Here is a 26,059-nt window from a genome sequence, read left to right on the forward strand (position 1 = left end):
ATAATTGTTGTTCAATATTTGACAATATTCCACCATTCAGGCATTTATCAACTACATATTGATCAAATAAAGAAATAAAATGTTTACGTTGCAAAAATCATGGTAAGTCAGCATTTTAAAATTCATTCACTCATTCATTCAACCATTATTTATTAAGGATCTGTTATGTACTAGGAATGGTACTAAATTTTGCAAATAAAGCTGAATTATCCTTGTCCTTGAAGAATTAATAAGCTAAATGCTCCACTCTGAGCTTGCATTAAAATTACCTAGAAACTTCTTTTTTAAATCTGTGAGCCTCATCCTAAAAAGTAGATCCCAAACACTGGACTTTCTTACAAACACTCAGGGCCATTCTAATATGGAGTTAGAAATAAGATCCTTGCTCTAGCAGGTGAGCTGCCCAACAGCTCACCCATCACTGCTAGAGATGCTATGGGGACACTTTGAAAGATCATAAGACTCCATCTTGGTGGGGGAAGGGTGGTCAGGAATAGCTTTACCAATAAAAATGGTCTTAGAGTTTCCACAGAAGAACAAAATGACTCCCCAAAAATAGGGTCAGGGAGGAAAACCAAAAGTAAGCAAGCAGATATGCATATTGTAGTACAAGAAACTAAAGGGCAAACATCCAGCCAGTATGCTAAGTTTCGTGGTAAAGTTTCAGGGCATTTAACTCAAACACCAGTGAGTCCCTGGGCAAATGACTGCGCTTCTTTGGCCTCATCTCCATTTATAACGTCAGGATGATAACAGATCCCTCTTAGCGTTGTTGTAAGGAAGAGAAATAAAATGTGACATGAAATAGTTACTCGATAAACTGCCATCATTAAGTACATACATTTGATTTTTTTACCCCAAATACTACCTACACAAAACATTGATTTAGAGGTTGATTTAAGCTGACAGTTTCTGTTTGCTTAGAATACCAACATTTCAAGATTAAATAAAAGCAATCCAAAGTACACATTACTTTTTATGCCACATTACTCCTAAAAGGACCCAACTTTGCACTCACAATAGTAGTATTTGGTATTATGCTTTCACTAATCAAGATCAAAAAATTCTGATGGAATTTAAATTAATTTAGAAAAGGAAATTCTAAAACTCAAATCTCTCTCCCAAGATAGATGAAAAAATTCTCAATGAGGCATTGAAGTCTTTTCTTCATGAAGTTTCTTGATGCTTAAGATTTGCTTATAAGAAGTCACTGCATTTTACTGCTGTAAATAAGAACCTCTGAAAACACTTCACTCTTCTTTCACTGGATGAGTAAGGTCTGGGTTATGCTGTGGCATTACTGAACGACGTTGGTTTGGCACATAGTTTTTCAGGCAAAGCTTACTTCATTGTCAAAGAAACTTTGGCCCAATCCTTTACTCTTTTGTGCCCCAGGAAAAAGAATATACCAGGTTATTCAATTTATTTAACACTGAAAAAGAAAAACACCAATACCTTTCAACCTGGACTTAGAAATGGGTATTTCTAAAGACTTGCCATCTTTCTGAATCCTAGACTAGACTGCACCTGACCCTGAAGGGGTAAAAAAAAAAAAAAAAGAGAGAGAGAAAGAGAAGATAAAGGGAAAAAGGAACAGAACATAAAACGGAAAACACTGCTAAAACACTGATTGTGAGAAGGCTGTAAGGTGCATTGAACAACAGAAAAAAAATCCAAAAAAATGTCCTGGCTGGGTATATGTCAATAAATCCTTGAAGCTTTGCTGCATGATTCTTTACAGATATCACATAATGGCTTGGAAATGAAGTAGGATTTCAGTTCCTACTACAGAGCCATTATAATGTTCTTGTGGACCAGTTAATTTACCTGTACCAATCTCACACCAATCAGGAATCAGAAAAGTTATCTCTTCTGAATGAGGTGATTTCTCTAGAAAGGCAGTTGTTCTCAAAAGTTTAGTTCGTGACACAGTAATTGCAGAAGGACACTACGAATTTCTCCACTGTAGAGTTTGCTAAGAAAACGTATTTTCTTAAAGCATAAAAATTCTCAATACCTATTGCTTTAAAAATGTTGTTTTTAAAAAAAATTCCAATGTAAATTAGTGAATTTATATTTATGAGAGTTCCTAGTGACACTGTGACAAGCAGTCTATAATTTAAGGCAAACACTTAATCAGGTTGATTTCATACAAATTTCATTTCCTTTTAAGACAACTTTTAAAGATAAAGCCACTATCTAGCACATTCCAGAGTATGCCTTATAAAACCAAACCACTGGTTGCTTTTCTTTCCCAGTAATATTACAAAGACAATTTAAAATTCTGGGTTCTGCAACTTAACTTCACATATTACAGTACACAGGGTGAATATGAAGAATGAGAAACTAGACTGCCAAGATTTTTGCCTAATTGGACAGATCTCATAACTTTCTTGTGTCCCACCCTCATTTAAAAAGTAGAGCCAATAGTATCTGGAAATTAGGTTGTTACACGTTAACACACCCAGACATCTTACAATAGTGTTCAACATACAGTAGGTATTCATGATTGGAGGATTCCTAAGAATTCCCTTGACAACTACAATGGGGGATGAATTCTACCTCACTCCCTCATTAGTTTCTTGGTGACGGACATTTCATCTCTCTGATAATCGGTGCTCTTAAATACAAGGCAAGGATAATAATGCCAGTACCATACAACTGTTTGGTGGAAGCAAGCAATAAACAAGTGCTTGGCACATGTGGTCAAGAGAACATCAAACAGAACATAGCAACCAAAGTGAGTAAGTAACGTACAATTGTCAAATTGGTAAGGGAAGGGGAAAAAAAGAGACTGAGACTAATTGAACATTTAGTTCTAAAGACTCCTATAGCTAGCTCTCACCTGCCCATCTAAGAAAAAATACAGGGTATTGGTAAAACAATTTTTATGTCTTAATGTGAGGCTAGAAAATTGGTGGTAAAGACAGCTCTCAGCATTCATATCGATTGGGATAAGATTAGCAATTGTCACTTAGGTCTTCAGAAATACTATGGGATTTCAGAGTGGATGTGCAGTACTGTCTAGGATGGACAGGGATTAGAGTTTAGAGCAATAAACACAGCAGGTATGCAGTGTCTATACTGAAAAGAACTCAGTGCCTCTGAGTCAGTCAGACTCAGAAAAAAAAGCTGACTCCCAAGTCTTAAACCTTCTTTAGTGCCTTCTGCCAGCTGCTCTGAGAAGAAGCTATAATGCCACAGGAAAGAACAAAAGCAGCTTGCCAGGAGATGGAAGGATAATAAGTTCCAAACTCAGAACTGGTATAAGATGAACAGAGAAAATTAGCAGCCATTCTAAATGTATACACAATGAGAGAAAGTGAAAAATATTTAGTGTTTTTAAATATCAATAACAGGCAAAAATATTTTTTAAATATTAAAAAGGACACAGTGTATAGTGTTGATTTGAAATATAGAAAATGTCATGTTAAAAAATGTATCTCATTTTGACCTTACAAAATAAGATCAATCTGATTTTATCACATACTAAGAGCTAGATTCGACACAATGAAATTTTTGTCTTATTAAAACATGGGTTAGTATACTAAATATCTATATGGTGCAACAAGTAATAATGGTTCCATTGTTTAAGAGATATGGAATGTATTCCTTACTACAATCAGCTATTCCTACTAAAGAGTTCCAAAGAAAGAAAAGGGAATTATAACTTGAATATATATTCTTTAATGTGAAAAACAGCAACCTATATCTGATTATAAGGTTAAAAACAGTAACTTGATAAATTAAAATGTGTTCTCAGAACCTGACCTACAATAACTGCTTTTAAAGCAAAGAATATAAATTATGCCAAATACTTCTTTCAGTTAATTCATTTCCAACTAATTCTAATTACCAGCATCGATAATTATGTTCAGTGGTTATTCATCTTAATGATATCAAATCTATCGTTTAAATAATTATTTTTACTAGTGTCATTGGTAATAATAATTTTTGCTCATAATTAGTCGATTTGTCTTTCAATAAGACTGCTAATCAATTCTGAACAGTCTTTCGTTAACCTAGTAAATCATTATGTACAAGATGACCACAAAGAGAAATAAAATGCTGCATGGGTACTGAAATTTGTCTCTCACTTGAATTTTGACAAAGCATGACAAAGATTTAGCCTAAGAAATAAAAAAGAAATTACTTGTCTTCCTTACTCCGTAGTTCTCTTTTGATTCCACTTCATTTCTTTTAGGTCTTAAGGCATATTTTTCTGTTTGGAAACCCAACAGTTATTCTACTTTGAAAATGGTTACCTTAATATTCCTAAAAATCAAATGTGGTGGTCTTTTGGATGTATCACCTCTACTAGGTTACAGTCACTAGTTATTCAGTCAAACACTAGTCTAGGTGTATCTGTTAAGGCATTTTGTAGATGTGATCAGAGTTCATAATCAGTTGACTTTAAATCAGGTAGATTATCCCAGGCCATCTAGTTGATGTGTTTCTGTTGGGTGAAAGGCTTTAGGAGCAAATTTGAGGTTTCCCTGAAGAGGAGGAAATTCCAGCATTGGGCAGCAGCTGCAGTGTCCCTTGTGACAGCCTACCTTACAGAGTTTGGACTTGCCTAGCTGCTAGCCCCACAGTCTTATCATGCAATTCCTTACAACATCTCTCTCTCTCTCTCTCTCTGTTTCTCTCTTTCTCTCTTCGTAAGAGAGAAAGATAGATATATCTGCTACTAGTACTGCTTCTCTGGTTGCAGATTAGTAGTCTAATGATGGTTAATTCTGACTGACACAGTAGGCTAATGCAAAGTGTCTTAAAGATGGTATCAGAGAATAGAGAAAAGATAAAGTATTCTTGGCCCTAAAATATACACCTCACCATTTCAATTTTCACTTATGGATAACCACTCACTTCTTTGAGATAGCCTATAAAATTCAAATTTTCTAGATGGGACGGTAGCATAAATCATTACTATTGAGACCTTTGCCATTAGAGGTCTCTTACTGGAAACACAGAGAGAGTGGAACCCACAAAAGAGAGCTAAGGACCAGTGAGAGAGTAGGCAGCAAATGGAAGTTTGCTGCCTTGTTGCTTGACCAAGGACAGTCCTCTCAAAACTAGTATTTTTCCATCCAAATTTCTTTGGATTCCTACTCAATTATATGCTGCCTTCTCCTAGGAACCTAGACTTTACAGGGATGTATACTTCATAGGATTTCATTATCAAAGGGATGTTCACACCACATAGTGAGAAACTCTAAAGTAATCTTGCTATTCTTTGTAAAAACTACAAAGTCAAGCAAACAGAGTTCTGTAAAATAACTAGTTTTATTTTTGCTATCCCAAAAATATAGGTATAGATTTGGTTAAAAAAAAAAAAAGAAGAAGAAAGAAAAGGCTAGCCTGTATTTGGAGGAGTTGGTGATGGCACCAGCAAATTTCAGCCTATCAAAAACATGGTGTATATTTTTAATTGGTAACCAGTTTGATCATTTTCTCAAGCTGTCATGAGATCACCCAAAGTTATCTAATGATTTCAAGATAATTTTTTAGATTTTGTTGCCATATTGCTTCTATGACTCAGCCCTCTGTGGTTGAGAGACTAAAAAGCTTGTCCTGAGTTGGAAAGACTGAGATAAAAATGGACTGAAATCATACCTATAACTTTAGATATGAAAAAATATGATATGCTTGTCCTTATGTTCATGGTGGAGATGCAATTCCAAATACAGTTATTTTAAAACAGATCATCTATTGGGTTTCTTTTGTTGTCCTTGGTAAATATATTAGTAACTAGTTACACACATGAATTTGTAGACTCTTGAAATTATTTTTCTTAGAAACTGGTGCTAAGGTCTTTATTTTCCTGACATTATTTATTCAAAAATGAAGATGGGGACTTACCATAAAAAAGAAGAAAAGAAAAAGAGAGAGAGAGAGAGAAAGGAAGAAAGGAAAGAGGAAGGGAGAAAGGGAGGAAGAGAGGGAGGAATGAAGGGAAAGCAGTAGAACACATCTGAGAACTGATTTATTCATTTCAGATTACATGAATAATCTTCTCGTTTCACAGTAACGTTCCCATTAGTTTTAGTGTAAAATTACAGGATACTTTTCCTCCAGAGATCTCAAAGTTCTTTTCTGGCATTAATTTGTCAATAGCCCAATGCCTCTGATCCTATGGTGCCCAGAGGAGACTGTGTGAGCATTATTTCTGTGGAAGCCTTTCATAAGCCTTATGACAACCCGAGGTAAAAAGTCCGATTATGGCTGCAATGTGCTTTTGCCAAGTGCATGCTTAACTGACAGCACACACATGAAAAGAACAAAGAGTGGCTTTGAAAAAAACTGCAAACTAAAGGGCAGTGTATTTGCATCCTTCTGAAATCTACTCAAGTTTTCATTCAAAGATTGAACTAACCACAGTGGCCATTTAGTGCCTGGTGTAATATATTCAATGAAAATTAATCATAACCCTAAATATACCTGGTAATCCAACAGCTACCCTTTATTAGTTATTCCGACTCAGAGCAAGTCATTTTATCATTTCAAACTTTGGGTTTTTTTCCATTTGTAAAATGGGCTATCCACCTATACATTAGGATTAATATGACTCAAACTATTTTAAGTCATTTAACTTAAAAATATAAATTATTAAATCATAATTTATGTTAGTAAATATATAAATTATTAGTATAAAATATAGATCTTAAACTTCAAGCAGCTTAGGAATGTTAACACTGACAATAATAAATCATATATAATATAGATTATCCGAGCTATTTAATAAATTGAGGAAAAGGAAATACTGATATCCTATATTTATGGACAGATTTTTCTAGAACAAAGTTCTTCTAGCTGATTGAGCATAAATTTGTATTACTCTAAAGATGACTAGAGGCAGACTCATGGAGTTATGAAATTTCATTCTAGAATACTGTTGGGCAAATAAAATAAAAAGGATTTTAAGTAATTTTTTTAGATGTTTCTTATTGGAAAACAATGGTAAAAACTAGTGTATAAGTGAAAACATCATTTGATCATGAATCAGAAGAGAAAAAAAATGGGTTTATGCTAGAATTATGGAAGACTCTCTAAAGTTCAAAGATTATGGACATAGGCCAGGTTAATTTGCTTGTATTCAAATTTTTTCTCTGACTAGTCCTGTCTCCAAACAGGGACACTTAAATTCATGGTACTTTATGACAGTACCAGTGCTTTTGATAGTTACTCATTTGTTCTTATGCATTCTGTGTTTATTTCAACTATGTAAACTTGTCTCTCTAGTAATGTTTTCAGTAAGCAAAGGCCTGTGTAAAACCAAGAATTTGGTATGCATTAAAAGTGGCCTTTTTTTGCATTTTACGTTTCAACATTAATTATTTCAATCTTCACAAAAGCTAAGCAAAAGAATTTGAAGCCCAGAAAATATAAAGAGTTAACTTGTCTAAAATTACTTGGTTAGACTTCCATAATTATTTATTGAATTGAGTCTTTACTTCATCTCTTAGGAAAGTCAGATTTGTGATCACTGAGCTCACAAATAAGTAAATAATAATTATGGTGGCTTACCTTTGTATAGCAATTCCTTCTATTTTATACAGTCCTTTGCATTTTATAATGTACTTTTATCTACATTATTGTGTTTAATAATTGATAGATTATAGTGAAAGAGTATGTCAAGTATAAAAAATGATGTGACTGTCTTATGGTATGAGAAAACATGAGGACAGCTGAGCAGTATTTAGATTAGTTCATGGATGACATAGTCAGTACATTTGTTATTGTCAAGGTAGAGCCACAAAAGGCAATTATTTTAAAAGGGAAGCAAATGACAATGTTTTGCAGTTTTCTTAGGCTTGAATGTGTTCTGTTTTTTCTCCAGTCTCTGAGAAAAGAGTCAAGCTCTTTCCTCAGAGCTTGACTTCCTTTCATGAAGCAATCATTGATCCCTAAGAGTCTGCAACAAATTATTCTTTATGTGTGCCCATAGCTCTTTATATATATAAGCTCCCTTCTTCTTCTTTGCAAATATTTCCTTTATAAAGCTTCTTGAACACAGAGGCTAATCTGTCACTGTTACCTCCCATCAGGCTCTGCACAGGGTTCAGAAAGCAAGGAGTTCCATGAGCACATGCAGACATGAACTTGCAGAGGAATTAATTTGGAGAACATACAACTGACAGAGACTACTACTCGGTGCTAGTCAGCTTTCTGTTACCATAATGGCAAACTCACACACACTGCTTATGAAGGCAAAGAGTTTTATCTAGCTCAGTGTTGGAGTTTAAAATTCAACATCAGGTAGCTCTATTTGTTTGGTCTCTGGTGAAGAAGGAAGATGGTATCATATCATAGCAGGGGTGCATGTGATAGCAAGCAGTCACATCTCTAACCAGGAAGCAGAAAAGCTGGAAAGGAGCAGTTTTGCTCCTTTCACAGTAAACATCTGGCAAGAACTAGCCAGGATCAAAGTATGAAAAGAGGATAATCATTATTATCCTCATATTAATAGATATTTCCCATATCTATTAACCCAATAGATATGGGAAAGAAAAAAAGGGGAAGAAGAAGTGAATGAGAAAGAGTAGTAGAGGGGTAAACATGGCCAAAGTACATTACATGCACACATGGAATTATCACAATGAAGCCCCTTTATCTAATTGTATACACCAATTTAAAAATTAACTAATCAGGGTCTCTTGGGGAAATACTTTAATCCCTTTTGAAGGCACACCTCCAATGACCCAAGACCCACCTACTACATACAAATTGTTAAAGGTCCACACTATCTTCCAATATTGTCACTTTGGGCACCAATTCCCAACAAAAGACCCTTGAGGGACACCCAAATCATATCCAAACAATAGCAAAATATTCCAAAGAGTAAAGGGGCAGAAAAGATTATTGAGTAATAATAAAAATGAAAGAATAAAAGTGGAGAGAGCAGAGACTGAGGAAAGAAGAATGGTAGGATTCTTCATTCTTTGGTCAGATATTAAGGGCCCCTATATACCAGGCATTATACTAATTAGCATAATGCTAGTTGGAGAAACAGCAGAGACCAAGGCTATATTGTTCTGTCCTCAAGGAGATTACTCTCTGTTTTGAGCTGCAGAGGAGAAACTGATAATTACAAAATGAAGTGGTGAGTGGATTGCTAAGGAGAACTGCCTACCACAGCAGGAGAGTTACATTGGTAAGAAACTTCACATTTCAGTTGCCTTAAGAGCTGAAGGCATGGCTCAAATGCTAGAGTGCCTGCACACCAAATGAGGAAACCCTGAGCTTAAACCCCAGTACTACCAGGAGAGAGAGATAAAGAGAGAGAGAGAAAGAAGAAGGAGGGAGGGAGGGAAAGAAGGAAAGAAGAAAGGAAGAGAGGAAGAAAGGAAGAAAGGAAGGGAAGGAAAGAAATAGCCTTAGGAACATAGTTCACAGAGCAAGGGTTATTGCAGTTAAATTTCTATTCTCATGATAGTAAAGCTATTTTACTACAGGCATTTCAATGATAATGGTATACATCTTAGTAACTTTAAGAATATAGTTGCAAAATCAAAAACATGACTGAGCAAATCTAGCACTTGGCTACATCTAGAATTCCCTCATGATGAATGGTTTTTACTTTTGTAATGCTACTAGCATTATGACTGTGTACTCTTATAAGGGCTTAAATTTCCTCCTAGAAACATTTATCACAGTAGTCATTATAGTGGTACTTGTTGAATGTGTTTTTCCCTACCTTAGTTGTGATCTCTAAGAAGTTAGGAAATGTGTTTTTCCATACATTTTTGTATCTCTAGCTCAATAACTTTCTCATAGAAAGTGTTCAGTAAGTTAAATCAAAAACATGTATTACTCTTTTCACTCAATGTCACATAAAGTTTTGTACAGTACTCATTCGAGAATGCAGTGTGATTTCTGTACAGATCAAGTTACAGCCAAGAAGTCTGCACAGTTTGACAGGTCATGCCCAGCAAAAGCAGCCCAGCTAAGCTGTAGGTGGGAGCTGAGGTCTTGCCCACCTGCCTCCCCCTTGAAGTCAATGTGCAAGACCAAATAATTGTTGGAAGGAAATAGCACGTGCTATACTAGAAGTACCAGAGATGACAAGAGAGAGGGTGTGTGTGTGTGTGTGTGTGTGTGTGTGTGTGTAACACACTCATGCATTCCAATTAACAAAGTCACCTTGATAGTACAACATGTTGGTGTCTCTAATTGAACATACCATACCCAAATATCATGTAAAACTAAAACTGTAGTAGGACTAAGTCAGACTTATGGAGCTAGGGGTATCACCAAACAAAGTTTTGCTCTGCTTAAAAAGAGTATGGTGGAACTTCACTGGATGCTTTTGACAGAAGGGATAAGATGAGTAACATGACAGCCAGAAAAACTGACTTAGGAACCATCATTTCTATTTTCCATGCAGGAATCTCTCTCACTTGCTAAGCTTCTAGAAGAGCAAACACATTGACTTCATTCCAAATTGCTATTAATAAAATAAACTTCTATTTATTTGCACAGTAATTTATTTTGATAACTTTTTTGTTTTCAAAAAGTTTTTTGACACATCTAGTTAAGTTGCTAATACACTGAACCATTATAATCTCAGTGCAAACACCATTGCATCCTGTGTTATTTAGAATACACTTCATTTACTTTAAAACCACAGTTCTGAAATTATTTTTATTATAAATACCTGGCTTGGAGCCTGAACCTCATAAACAATTAGTAATTAGATACTGGGAGTAACATCAGTGACAGCCAGGCAGTTCAGAGAAAGGGGACCTGATAGGAATACATCTAGAAAAGTCCTTCAAAGCAGCATATGAGAGCCAGAATGAGAGAAAACTTTCAGTAGCAGGTGTGATCATCACAATGTTAAAGATAAATAATATTCATTGAGTACTTACTATATTTCAGACACTGTGCTAAGCATGTCATTATCTTATTCCTCAGAAAAAAGAAGTGAAATACCTTAAGTTTTAACCTGAACCTTCATACCTGTTTGAATACAAATAAAATATCCTAAAGGGCATGCACCTTCTCATGTTAGCACTCTGCTTCTGAAGATCTGGTTCTAAGGTCCAAAATCCAATAATTCTAGAAACTTCCTCCCAAAAGGGTAATTGGCCTTTCTTACGTCCAAGAAGGAAGAGTAAAGCCTTAGTGATGATACTCCTATATCTCCAATTCCCTTCCTCCAAACAAATGCGAAAATATATATAAAAAAATGCTGATCTACTGTCCCTGTCAGGCTAAATGGAAACTTCCTGGCTGTGGTTTTAATTGGAAATGGAACCCTTCCTTTGCTGTCCAAATTTATTACAGTTACACATCACCCTCAGGTTTTCATCTAGGAGACAAGTCAATCCAGTGATGGATGAGGCAATATTTATATATCATCTTGCAAAGTAAGCAACAAGACTTCCAGTTCAAAAACAAGGCTATTGTTATCAGTCCAGTAATGAAGACAGTGAATTTTGAAAAAATATATACATGCTAACTATTAAAAATAATTTTGAAAGTACAATTTTTATATAAGTTGTATAGGTCAGAGTATAACTTCCAATTCAAGTGGTTTATATAGAGGGTCCAATTAAAAAATTTATTGACCTGTGTACAAAGATCTGGTTAAAAAAGTTTACTTATAGTTTGGCTGGATATTTATTTCTCCAAATTTCATTCTTCTCCCCTATTGATTTATCATTCTGAATATTTATTAGTGATGCTCATACAACTTCAAGTGATTTACCATTAAGTAATTAAAACAAAAATGAGAGATTAAGAGCCATGGTACATACAATTTTATCAAAATTCCTGATTTAATTATGATTGCTGTGATAGGTTATAAAGTCTAACTATGAGTGTCCTTACAGCTAAGAAAATAAGAGAAACATAATTTAATTATGTAATAAGAAGAACATATCATTGAACAAGACAAAACAAAGTTTATAATCTGTTGGTAGGCAGATAACAAAGCACAACCATTGACAGCTCTTCTGATTGGTTGGTTGTATTGTCCTGACTGTGAAGCATTTTTAATATCACCCCTAAAAACATACAAAGAAGGAGGACAAAGATGGAGGGAGTGAATTCAACTATGATATATTATATGAACTTTTATAAATGTCACAATATACCCCTAGTACAACAATAAAATAATAAAAAAGAAAAAAATACAAGGAAAAATTTATGCAAGCTCAGCGGATGGAGAAAGGATGCAGAGGACATTTTTAGATTAGGTGGTTATCTGAGAAAGTTTCTCAAAGCACATGAATAAGCAGTGGGAAGAAGCTACAGGAAGATACTGAAAATGCAGATCTAGCCCAAGGCCTGAAGGTACCTGCTCTCCTCTGATCTCAGGAGCTAAGCAGAGTTGGGTCTGGTTAGTATTGGATGGAAGAATGTCGATCCAAGCAAAAGGCAGGAATAAACTGTGTAGGACCTAGCAAAGGGGGAGAATCAAGGTGGGATGCAGGGATTATATAGGACCTTTCAGGCAGTAATAAAGGTTAGGATTTAATTCTCAGTGGACCAAAGAGGAAATCGAAGAAGGAAAAGTTATTTGGATTTTTAAAATTACAGTTGTCTCTGTATCCATGGGGGATTGGTTCTAGGAGTCCCCATGGATACCAAATCTGTGGATGCTTAAATCTGTCCTATAAAATAGCATTGTATTTGCCTACAACTATACATAGACTCCTGTTTACTTTACATCACCTGTAGGTTACTAATTATAAGTACTATGTAAACATAATGATAAGAAAGAAGTTTGTACAAGTTCAGTACAGACACAATTTTTTGATTATTTTTCTGTCCACATTTGACTGAATTCCTAGATATACAACCTTCAGATACAGAGGGCAAACTGTATGAACATATGTCAAATTAAGTTTCTTACATTTATATATATTTCATCACATATTGTAAAAGTTACATAATTTTGGGAAATAGGAGATGCTGCAGGGTCCAGTTTAGGTAGGAAGCTGGTAGAAACCTAGTTGTTAGCACTGGAGAAGGTGATAAATGGTCAGTTTTGCATTATATTTTGAAGGTTTTGCTAACAGCGCTTGCTGGTAAGTACTGTGAAGGATATAAAGGAGTTAAGACATTTAGATAGATGAATATAAGTTGTATTTAGGGTTATGGGAAAGACTAGAAGCAGAACTGATTTGGGAGAAGAAACCAAGAGTTGTATAATAAACATGTTAAGTTCAAAACACCTGGGCATTCATGCAAGCAACTGGGTGTATGGTGACAATTTTTACCCGACACTGAGTCAGAGAGGTAAGTAAGGGGAAGTCAGCCCCTATGGAAATCCACCCCCCTCAGCAAAAGGTCATCCCATACTGAAATTCTTCTTTCTCCTACCCAATTCTATTGCAAACATCTCCTCAGTTGTAAATTTCTTTTCAATTGTAAATCTCTTTGCAGATGTAAGTTTCCCAAAAGACTAGGGACGGAAAAAATGCACAAGCCTGGTATAGGGAAATTCATCCTCAATGTGACCTCTCAGGTAAAGCCCTCTACTTAAGACCTTATGAATATTGGTCACAAGTCATACATGTAACTAAGTATTTGGGAATCAGCATAATCACATGTGCAGAATAGTCACAAAATCTTGTCAATCAAATCTGTCAATCATCCTAGCCCTTTCTGCAAAAACTTCCCAAATTGTTCCTGCTATTTGCCCCCAAATTTATAAATTGCCCTTTAAACAATGAAATTCATGCTTTTGTGCTAGGGCCAGGGACTATGACTCTTTCTTTTGCAGTGCTTTTTCTTTTTCTTTTATTTCAATAAATCTTTGCTACTGTTTTGCAATTTGTGTTTCTGTCCAGTTCTCTGCTCAGGAGAGAAAAGAACCTGAAATCTTCTACACTAGGGTCTCTTTAGACCACTGTAAAATCAACAAAACCCCCCCAAAACAAAGCAAAAGCAGCATGCTAACTACTTTTCTCAAGACCTCACGTACAACAATATGATTTTCTTAACTCATCAACAGTTGCTGACTTATTATTCTGGTTTGAGATAGTGAATACAATATGTACTCAGCTCTATGATTTCTAACAGCTTATTTCCATTTATATGAACATGTTAATGGAAAAGAAAGCAAGAATGGAAATAAACACTGTTGATTGGTTCTCTTATCCCTGAATGAAGACACTCATCACATAATGTCTATTTCCAAAATTCCATACACTCTGTTTACAGAATCCAATTTTCTGAAGTTATTTCAGATAAAAGACTTTTTAAATAACAAAATCACGGTATTGTAGCTTATAGTTGAAATCATAAATGTGATTTTTAAGAGGGTGTTCGCCATGGTTTTATCTCTTATGCTACAAATAAAATTAGGAAGAGTGGGGTAGGGGTATAAGAATGCCAGGATTTATCCTGTTCCTACTACTTAGTTGGATAAATTACTTAAACTCATGCCTCAGTTACTTCACCTGGCAAATAAGGATAATGATAGGATTGAGTATTACAAAAACAGGTCAAGTTTCCCATACAGTGCCTGGCTCCCTGTAGGTTGTTTATAAATACCAGCTATAAATATTACTTGCAAATCTAGAGCACAAATTCAATTCAACAAATATGCATTACATTCTACTATATGTGTCACACTATCAGGCACTACAGAAGCACTGTTCCCTGTGATAGCTAAATGGGACATTATTGTGAGTTAGATAATAGACACATTAATGGAAATGAGGCAGGACAGATAGATGAGGAGACAGGGAAATTATACTTTAATCAACATTTAAAGGGCCAGACTCAGACATTGGAACAAGGAGAGCCAGAGCAGCTGGCCTCCTCCTGTCTTTTAGATGCTAAGTTACAGAAACAGGGAGACAAAGAGGAGCTACCGGCTTCAGCTTTCCGCATTGAGATGTTAAGGAACTCCAAGGATCCTTGGATGGGTGGAGAAATAATCATGTCTAAGATAAGGGAAGTTGTGAAGCATAGTATTGTCTCTGATTCAGGGTGTGATTTGGGAGGGTGAACCTTCCCTGTCAGCCATCTCAGCCACCAGACACATGAGCTCTGACCACGTGTATTCCCCCAGCTCTTCACTACAAAACTAAGAGTAGGGACCACCATTTGGAGTCTTTGCTCCCGTTTCCTGTGTGGGGAACAGGAGATGTTTCTCTTTCTTTTCCTCTCTCCCCGCCTCTTGTCTATACTTTATCCTGTTACACTAAAATAAATCCTTGCTAAAACTTTCACCTTGTGAGATTCCTTCTTGTGAGACACCTTGAAATGCTTTTCAATGTTTGTGGATCTCAAGGATGTTGTGATTTTGTGTGGAAACTGGGAAGCTGTGGGAGCCCCCTCATCCATTCTCCAGTGACAGAAACACTCTCTAACACCTCATACAAAAGTATGCTTTGTAAATGTTGTAATATTTGGTCTATGCATCCAAAAACAACCTTGGATTAATGTATTGGCCACAGTTCATCCTCTCTATTTTATGCATGTCTTCTGGAACCTGTCCCAATCACAAAGATTTTGGATTCTCCTCTCCCATTAAACAGCCTGCGGATGACCCATAATATGAGTGACCTCACTCTACCCTGACCCACAAAGCAATCCATGCCTTTTGAATGTCACTTTTTAAAAGGTTGAGAGCCTCTGGTTTAATGTTCATATAACCTACAATTTGATTGCACCATGTCTAGAAGATAATTTTTAGTTTTATACAATCCACATTCATATCTCTGGCACCTCTGTACACATTAAAACATCTTTCTTCAAAATACAGAATCTATTTTCTCAAACAGTCTTCTAACTTCCTAGCAGATTTCACATTTCTCACACTTGTCCAATGTTTTTTTTACCAAAATATAAATTCTTCCCTTATACAAATCAGTATAGAGGAGAAGAACCATAATGATATTCTGAAACACAAAATTAATTTGTAGAGCCATGTTTGGGAGTTGTTTGGAAGAAGTGTCTTTGATTTCTTTATTATTTCCAAGAAGGAAAAAGATCAGCAGGAAAGAAACAAAATGCTACATGTGATGGTCAAATATCACTGTGCAGACATGACCTGATGATAATGTCAGCCACCAGATCTCTCAAAGGACATCAACCTTCTAGAACAAAAAGACTCTCTCTTTGTACTGGAGCAATACTCAGCTCAATTCTTCATTTAATATTTTAGAAGTCAGCTTCAAAGTAGGTCAAAGAGTGAAAACCAATTCTGGTTGCTTCCTCAGCTCACTTCTTTAATTTTCATGGAACAGACACTATGTGAATGCATTCCCAGCAAGATGAGAAGAAATTTAGAACCTGCCAATCTTATAAAACTGCTTTTCCAATATCATGCTTGTGAAACAACTTTCATCATCTCCCCTATTACGAGAAAAGAAATTCTGAAATTTAAAAATGGCGCACAAAAAATTGGTCTGCCCATTGGGCTGGCAAATTAAAACCAAAGCAGACTCCACAAAGCAGCTTTGTATAAACAATATATTTCAATATGCAGTTGTTTCCAAAAGTACTGATTCTAAGTGAAAACAGACGCTTTGCTTAAGGGTAAATAACAAGTTACATAAGGAACAAAAAGCATAGAAATAGACTCTCAAATGAATCTTTTCTAGCCCTGGGACTATGGCTTTCTGCCACTGAAATCTAGTGTGGGATACATAACATTTCCGCAAAATTAAGGATGTATGAATGCCTCTGAAATCAAGTTTCTTCTTCCCGCAAAAAGGATGTTCATAATTTGAATTGATTAAACTAACAAAAATGGAATTTGTATAAAAGGCTCAAATTCACATGCATATACTCATAAACATTTTTTAAAAATTGGTGGCTTCAGTAGAAAAATTAGAAAAGGAACAAAAAGTACAAAGGGGTAAAACTACTACAGTTAGAAACAAAGAAATTTAAATGGTCAAGAAACATTAAAAAATTAACCTTAACTATAGGCAAATAAATGCATCTTTAATAAAATGAAATACAATTTTCACCTCCAAAAGTGTCCCTATGTCAATGTCAAATTTTTAATATTATAACATTAGCTGAAAAGATGGTGGGAGTAAGGATGACTGAATCCTTATCATTCTTCAGCAAACCATATATCCTAATTATCTGCTAAAACCCTACATTAGAAGAAAATTTAAGAACATATTTCAGTATTGGTGAGGATCTAGTGATGCATACATTTTTATAACATGTTAGTGGATGTGTAAATTGTTACTCATCTTTCTAGTTGACAATTTGACAACACAGGTCAAGAGGCTTAAGGTATAAAAACACAGTAAGTGTCTATAAATAGAAGTCTAGCTGAAGAAATAGGCACATAGAATATTATGCAACAGCATATCTCAAAAACATAATGCTGAGCTAAAAAATGAAATCATGCAAAAATATATATAGTATTTTCTTGCTTACACAAATTTCAAAAACTACTGTATACTATTTGTGGATCCCAGTCAGTACATATTTTTCAGCCATTTGTTAAACAAGAGAAAGGAATATAAAGCAAGAAAAAATATAGCATATAAGGAAGGTGAGCCCTTCACAAAATGTGAAGCTTTTGTTATGGCTGTCATCCAAGAAACAAATTCATGTAACACAGGAGAATGGTATATGGGAGAAGAAGGATCTGTTTAGTTAAAGAACACTACCCTTATATGTGTTCATCATTGCACTGACCAATAGAAAAAAATATGGAAATAAAATCCAGTTGTCTGGAGAATATTTTCGAGACCCTAAAGAGTAGAGCTGGACAAGAATTTTAGGACATGGTTTCTCATGCTTTTCAAGTGATGTAGGATTACTGCTTTGGGGACTTCAGGAGGTAACTCAAAGTGATCTACCATGAAGCAATCATAAGTCTTAGGCTTTGCCTCTAAAACTCCTGCATTTTTGCATTTGGTTAAATCTTTTCCCTAATCTTTATATAAAACTGCAGCTCCACATCATAGATGAGGCATGTTTGTCTTACCCAGATTACTCAAGCATCTCCTAAATGAAGATATGTGTATATAACACTTGTCATGAGCCCAGTGCCAGTGGTGCACACCTGTAATCCTAGCTACTCAGGAGTCAGAGATCAGGAGGTTCCAAGCTACCAGCCTGGGCTCTTGAAAAACCACACTACAAAAAAAGGCTGGTGGAGTGGCTCAAGGTGTAGGCCCTGAGTTCAAGCCTCAGTACTGCAAAACAAACAAATAAAACAAAACAAAACAAAAAAACCTTGCTCCTCTTCCATCCTGCCAAATATAAGAAGTTGTTCTACCACTAATCAGGTCACCAGATTGTTATTTAAATGCTACAAGTGCCTGTCTACTATACCCACTTTTTTCTACACTTCTTTTCTGATAGTTTGATGTTAGGCACTTAGCTACTGGATAGTATTTCAAGTATTTGACAAGCTGCAAAATAAAATTTGCCTTTAAATTCTGAGTGCTGCTCTTACTTGTCTGTCCTCTTTTCCCCAGGGTAAATACTACTTTATATTTTAATTTTGTTCAGAAAAACTAAATTTAATTTTGCTCCTTTGATGACAATTCATGTGTTATTTGATTTGTTCTCACACCACCATTAAGGTTTGCATCTAGTGTATGTACTGTTCACCTCACCTTGCACATAGTAATTTGGAATAATATTTGTGAAGCATTAGCCCCAAAGAAACAAAAGCCCTCATGCATACAAAAAGTACTGCCAGGGAACAATAAGAGGCACGAGGTCATTTTAGGTTTTGTTACCCTGCCGTAATCTTTATCAACTTCCTCCCACTACTTTTCCCATAAACCAGGCATGCTATGTCAATGCAGCTTCAACCCAAATCCAGCAGTTTCTCTCTAATCTGATTGCAGAACCTAATTCCCCTAAAGATGTCTTAGACTCCCAATGGGAAGTGGGAGGTGATAAGGCTACATGCACCCAGACTTAAAAAACAGGTAGAATACTTTAGACTTTATGCAATAGAGCAAAAGGAACTATCGTAGGTTCCTTGACAAGGATTTCCTTGATGTAGTGATAAACCATAAAGATTGATCTCTGTGGAACTTAATTCATTAGTGACATGAATTCAACTTTTCTAAGAAATAAGTCTAAATAGTGAACTAATAACAATGAAGTATTAATAATGAAAGAACTGAAAGTTTTTAAAAATTCCATTCTGGTATAATTAAGGAATAAATCAGTTCAAATGAAAGATGTCACTGTTATTAAAACTTCATTCATTTATTGAATTATGTTTCATGCAAAGAGTGTATTCTAAAGAATATTCAATTATTGTGTACATCAATGTCGTATGCAGTTTTGGGAGGACTGATATTAATCCTTGTTGTTGAAAATGTAATTGAGTTTATCAAATTAATTTCTCAAAAACCTCCTGATAGCCCCAGATGGCCACCTGAGATGATATCAGATCAAAAAGTTATGGATGGCCTTAAGACTGCATTACCACTCACTCACTCCATGGGTTCCTGTGAAATTATAAAACAAAAGAGCTTCCTAGTACTTTTATAAATTTCACTTGAGCCTGATGAAATATGCTTTATCCCAATGCTTGCAATAAGTAAAGATTTTTTTTCCCTCAATAGGGGTCCACCCAGAAATAGCACAATATGGAATGATCGTTAATATACCTGCTAAGGTACTTGAATAAATGCCTATCAAGAGTGTAAGCACACATTATCAAATTTCCTAAAGAAAATCCATTTTCATTTCAAATTCTGGCATTTTATTTAGAAAAATTATACTCTTTCTTTCAATTATTTCAGTAAACATAATGAAAGTATTGCTAACTACACCTTAGAGAACTTTATTTTCTCCATTTTTTTTTTAGTAATATGAGCCTACTTGTAATTAAAGGCATGCTGCATTAATGATGCTGAAAGTCTCCAAGGGAGACATTTAATGTCCACCTCATAATATTATGCTAAATTACATGCACAAAAGACTTTTTAATAATCTCTGTTTCCTAATTTAGTTTTGATTGGCTCTGAAATCCTTGGCAGCACTCAAGGGCTCCCACTTCAACAGTCATCAGCACTTCTACCCCATAAATTGTACAAATGCACATGACTTCTCCAGTCTGCAGGCTTCTTTTCAAAGCTTCTGTTTAAGTTATCCAGAAAATTAGCTAAGGCTGGAGATAATTGCAGATAATTTTGCCATTTTTAAGCCACTGGGGTGTTTCACGGAGAGATGACAGCTAAGTTTGTCTAAACAGAAAGAACAAGTCATAGCTTTGTGTTGTCACTTCAGTTTTACGCACAGGTTCAGATCATCCTATCTGTTCTTTATATAAATTGAAATAAATTGTTGCCACTAGATGATTTGTGTTTTCTGACAAAGCTGTGCTACATGAAACTTGTAATGTGCCTGAAAGGACAGGATCTACACAAATACCTTATCCCAGCCTTATTAACAAAAGGGCTTAGTCTCCTCTGGCCTACAATTCTCTTCCTGTAACAAAAACAGTGATTCTTTTTAGCCACTATCAACTGAAAAGGAATACATTAAGTTAAAAAGAAAATGTAGTTTTCAAAATATACAATTCACACATGTATGTGTTTATTTGTATATTGTTCCTATTCTACTATCATAAAGAAAAATAATACTCCTAAAATTGATACTTAACAAAGCATGTGCAATTACTGTACAACAATTTAAAACTACCTGACGCTGAAGATTTATTAAATATGTCATTCAGGATAATAAGCAGATATCTATTATTAAACAGAATCGTATGCTCCTTTTCTCCCTGAAATTTGAATCTATACTGAAAAAAAAAAGACAGCAATCATGGCTAGTCAATGATGGAGCAAATGCAAAAACCAGCAGCACAGACTCTTGATGCAATGCCAATGACTTTCAACTTTATATTAAATAAATCAACCGTGGGAATGATAGGGTATTTCTGGACTGAATGTCCCACTGGTGCTCAGGATCCCTACGGTCATAGCTCATAAGGATGTCACTAGCTGAGCTAATGAGACCATTTTCCAGCACACATTTGCGTATAGGCGCTAACTAGTGAGTGTGCTTATTTTCAGCTGCCCTGATGTAACAGGCCATAACAGGCAACAACGCAGGTATGGCTGTGAGTGTCAAGAGGGGAGAACGCGTAAGTCATAATACAAATGGCTTTATGGATCTCTATTAGACCTTGGGCTAAGGAGCACCTAAACAGGTCTGCTATGACAGTGTCCTGGGACAGTTTCACAGTCTTGTGTCAAGAACCCTTATGCTGAGGAGTTTTATGGAAAATCCAAAACTGTGGAGATCAAGTGTTGCTATATTAGGCCATTCTCTTTCGCTTGGCATACAATATGCATACGAACAGTCCCAAGGTGTGGATTTAAAAGAGAGATTATTAAATTGGTTATGCCAATCATATGCATATTAAGGAATACTAATTAAAGATTGATAGGTAACATCTCACAAACCTTCCACTCTCCCTTGAAAATCACTTAGCTCAATGACATGTTTAAATCCAAGCTTTCTGAATACGTGCCTTGTACTATGATGCAGCTGTTTAAAGACTGTCTTGTGAAGTTGTATGTTAACATAGAAAGTATACATATTACTGCATTTTGAGGCCAGCTGGGAGCATCATTTTTTTTTTTCTCATTTTGCTTCTAACATCACTTAGCCAGTGGCCTACAGAGCTGGCTAAGTTCTGTTTAAGTTCTGTTGTTTAAGGACCTTAGACTATGTCCCTGTGAAAAGCAAGCATGGGAAGTCCTGCAATGTGTTCTTTCTTGCTAGTGATGGGAGAGATCGGCATAATGAAGACGCCAAGTAAACCCTTCAGCATGATGGACAGAGCAGTGCTGAGCAAGCATTCTCCAGCCAGGGCCTGAGTTCAGAGAAGCCTTGTGTACACTCAGGCCTTGAACACATCATTCAGGGTCTGGGCACATGAAAACAGCACCCTGAGAAAGGATACTTGCTATTTTACTTAGATCTGTAAATTATTGAACAATTCAAGAAGAGGGGTATTGTTCCAAGTGTCATGTATAAACAATATATAGAGCTAGAGTGCTCTTAATAATTTGAAGAGTTGCCTCAGAACTTGTCCTCTGCAATACGGAGTGGAAGATTGCACAACCTATCACCCGAACAGCAATTTCACCCTGGATTTGCAATGAGATCTTCAATTTGACCTTTCATGAGAAATAATTAAAGACCTTACATGAAGCCAACAAATGTCTGTGCTATTTAATAGATTTATCATAGTTTTACTAGCATGTTTGAATAAACTCCTCTGGAAGCCTGTGGTTTCTAAAATGCAACATCTTTGTAAAGGACATACCTGTTTCCCAGAGAGACTGGTCCTCTCCTTGAAATATTTAGTCTTTCAGGGCACTTTAGTCATAGTGACACCTAATAGCCAAGCTATTTTTCTCACTCTCCACAAAATCAGGTTTAGACTATAATTCAAACCAGTCCCCAAAGGCACTTCTGAAAAATGGCAAGCCCTTAGCTTTTAGGTGAAAATACTCTTTATTGCTCAAAATTGTTCCCTGTTACAAAATCTTTTCTAGAGTGCTCAGTCTAAGATGATCTTATGCTAATTTAACTCACTGGGGACTTTGAACAGATGCTACTTTGATTAATAGTTTCACTATCCTGAAAATGCCAGGCCAGGTTCAAGATAATAAAGTCAGGTAAGAATACTATTAAAATCTGCCGTACGATTATATCTGTTATGTGGAGAAAAATGGGATCACAGTTCTTGCAGCAAATAAAGACCACCTATAATAAAAAACAACATAAACCAAATGAACACCCAAATTCTTTAGCATATTAAATGGCACCATTATCATTACCATCCTCTTTACTAATATCTTTTAAGCAGATTTTCAGTTATGTCTTTAGTGAAAATTTGACATGTCACACCAAAGCTCCCTTTCTATGTTGTATTTAACTTTCCACCTAGTAAGTGAAAGACATAGGTACAGCATAACAACAATGAAATTTGTAACTCTGCTTATCAGAAGGAGAGGATCTGAATTGGTAAGGGTTGTTACCTTTCAGCAAATGTGTTTTCTACCTCCCAACATCCATCTTTAAAATATCTATAGAACACTGTGATCCTTGATAATGAGGAGTTGGTAAATAAGACTTTTCTGGAAAAGCTTCTCAGGAGGCCTTAGTCCCTCTGTCCTCTTGCCTTTCTTCCTACTGGTCTAACCAAGGACTTCAAATCCCAACAGCTGCTTGATGAAAGAAACTGTGAGATTGAATCTAACCTTGAACTATGGAATCCGGGCCTGGTCTCACTTCACTACTGTGAAGAAGAAACCTTGCACATTTCAAGTTACTTTGCCAATAGATTTTATCTTTATCGTAATGCATTTGACTTAATCATGGTTCTAATCTCCAATCTGAAATTTAACCTTTAACTGGATGCTTTGTTTTATAAAATACATATACCTGCCCCTGTCTCTGCGAAACTTGGCTGGCTGGGAAGCAGAAAGTATTCCAGCGTGTCAATCACACTATACACATTGTAATTCCAGGTGGGACAAATCTGGAGGATAAAGCTCACCAACCTGTCAACACAAAACTGTCACCTGCAGATTGAGCTCTGCAGGAATTGACTCTTCACACTCACCACATTTGTTTGCCTATGTGACTTGACCCCATTTATATGAAATACTCTACTCAGAAGTGTCGCCTCACCATTGCACAGAATGACTCTGGAGGGTCTCCACAGGTAATATCCGGAGGATCCAATTTCACTTTCAGATATCTTGTCATGTCCGTAGATTCTGGCTGACAGGCCATGTAATCCCAAACTTTCCCTTCTTCTGTATAAATCTGAGTCTTGCACACGTCATAATGTCCCCACACTAAGGGATAGGGATGCATTACTGAGGACACTGTAACCCAAAGGGCATGGAGGGACAGGAATCTTGACAAATACATCTCTAAATTCTTGGCAATCTTTGTTCTTAATCTGTAATCAGTCTCTATTTTAATTATACATAATATATATTATATATATATGTGTGTGTGTGTATGTCTTTAAATAAGTAGGTCTGTATATTAAACAAAAAAGAGAATGAGACCTCAAAGTAGGTTCCAAAACCAATCTCGAAGAATTAAGATATTGTGCGTGTTCAGGTATATTGACTTTGGTGGCAGCCTAACATCCTTGGGTGTAAGGCGTTAACAGCTTGCCGTTTGTTCTTCCTTGTAGAACATACCTATTTGACTCAGGTCTAGTTTGGTTTTTGTAAAAGATGTCCAGTAGCAGATAATAATTTAGTAAAGTGATGGCTTTCCCATTGTACATCCAATAACCCTGAGTTCTCCTCGGTGTTCACCACTCTCAAGGGCTGCTCAGATGTGGTCAGATATCAGTATCTGAAGCAAAAGGATGAGGTCTACAGTCCGGTGTCTGTTTCCCATCAATCATTCTTTTCTTCTGGCACCAACATCCTTTTAGAAACAATAAAAATAAGAGTTATTATCTTGGAATCAATGCATTACAGAATGTGCAATATGTTGACATTTGGGAGGATTGATGCAATATAAAACAAGTTGGTGAAGTATGGATAACCTTTCTTCAACTGCTTTGCTAGGATGAGCAACTCAGGGAAGTCACTCATGTTGGGGAGAATTCTGATATGAAGGATTTAACTCTTCCATAACAAAGACAGATGTATGTATTCTAGGTAAGGGACAGGTTCTCACTTCAAAAACTATATTTCCATCTTAACTAAAATGTGAGCAAGCTGCTAGATTTAAACATTTTTCATATACTGCAGTGTTAGAAAAATCTTCTAAGAGAACAATGAAGAAAACAGAGTGCTTTTATAACAATGACAAAGAAATGACAACTACATGTATGCCTTTTGTCTCTTGGCAGAGAGACCCAAAAAATCTCCAAATTCCTTGTACATTTTTTAGCTTTTGTTGTCTGGAGTAAAAACCAGCATTGTTGGCACAAACCTGTCCCTTTAGTTTTGCTCATTATATTGGAAGAATTAAGCATCTTATTATTAGTTGTATTTACTGATAAAGATAACTTGGGTCTCTGGAAAAAAAATTCAAAACTAAAACCAAAGGAACAAATCTTCCTTTCATAAGAACTTTCTATTTTCTTACATCTTTTTACAGCCATTACATCTGCACTTGCAGTTATTTTCTGTAACAGAAGAGAATTTGTCCCAAAGGCAAATATTATACGCTGCTTTAAAAGTAAAAGCTCAGTAGTAAAACGCACAATTTAAAATGCACATATAAAAGTAGCTGAGGGTGAGTTAACAGACCATGAAGCAGAATAATACGGCACTAATTCTAAGAGAAAATAAAAATTACCATTTGAAAGTACTTCTGGTAAACTGATAATGCAGCCTACATACCTGCAGACAGGAGCCCCTGATGAGTTTAACTGGCCACTTTTCTCTTTAGAGATCACTATCAAAAATCTAAACAAATGCTATCATTTGTAACCCAGGTGTCAAGAAAGTGTACTTTTTCAGTTATTTGGCTCATATTCCCAGTTCAAATTATTAAATACATTTTAAATGATTCAAAAAGGACAAGAAAGCCTAAAGCTTTGGAAAATTCCATCACAGACCCTTTGATTCACATTAAACAGTTTAAATAAGGAAGTTCACTTATCTTCGAACAATCATATAAAGGGAAGTCACTATATTTAAATAATGCATCATCTTAAAACGAACTAAGCCACAGAGACTATGAAATGCCAACAGATGGTTGAATTGTGTTTCCATAGCAAAGTAATTTATAATAATTGCTCTATGGATGCAAATGCAATTTTCATTATATTCAATTCATAAAATATTATCATACAGCTGCAATTTGTGATATTTTCTATTAGGAAAAGTGCTGAATATTTGAGTTCCTATGAAGCAATAATTAGCAGTGTGTCTAAACATGTATAAACTACAGATTTGAATCTGCTTCTTCCTTTTAACTAACTTAAAGGGCATCCTATACTGAGCACATGTTGAAATCTTAAGCTAAAAAGGAAAAAAATTACAGAGGAGCAAGTGTGTGGCTACTACAGCTGTCTGCTTTCCCCAAATTCATTAGTAATTTTAAGTTGATATTTTCAGAAACATCCAGCATTTTGGACAACTAATAATCT

General features: G+C 35.6%; 1 protein-coding gene across 5 annotated transcripts in view; it reads right to left on the reverse strand.

Annotated features, from left to right (window-relative positions):
• The window catches only part of Ntng1 (netrin G1), a 321,200-nt gene that overhangs the window by 289,178 nt on the left and 5,963 nt on the right, over positions 1 to 26,059 (reverse strand). For all 5 annotated transcript variants that reach the window (XM_074050873.1, XM_074050871.1, XM_074050872.1 and 2 more), the window contains exon 2: positions 23,620 to 24,381. In XM_074050873.1, the coding sequence (XP_073906974.1) occupies positions 23,620 to 23,865 (246 nt within the window). In that variant the 5' untranslated portion in view covers positions 23,866 to 24,381. The remainder of the gene's footprint in view (positions 1 to 23,619; positions 24,382 to 26,059) is intronic.

Source organism: Castor canadensis, chromosome 12 (genome assembly GCF_047511655.1).
Source record: "Castor canadensis chromosome 12, mCasCan1.hap1v2, whole genome shotgun sequence".
Classification (NCBI taxonomy): Eukaryota; Metazoa; Chordata; class Mammalia; order Rodentia; family Castoridae; genus Castor; species Castor canadensis.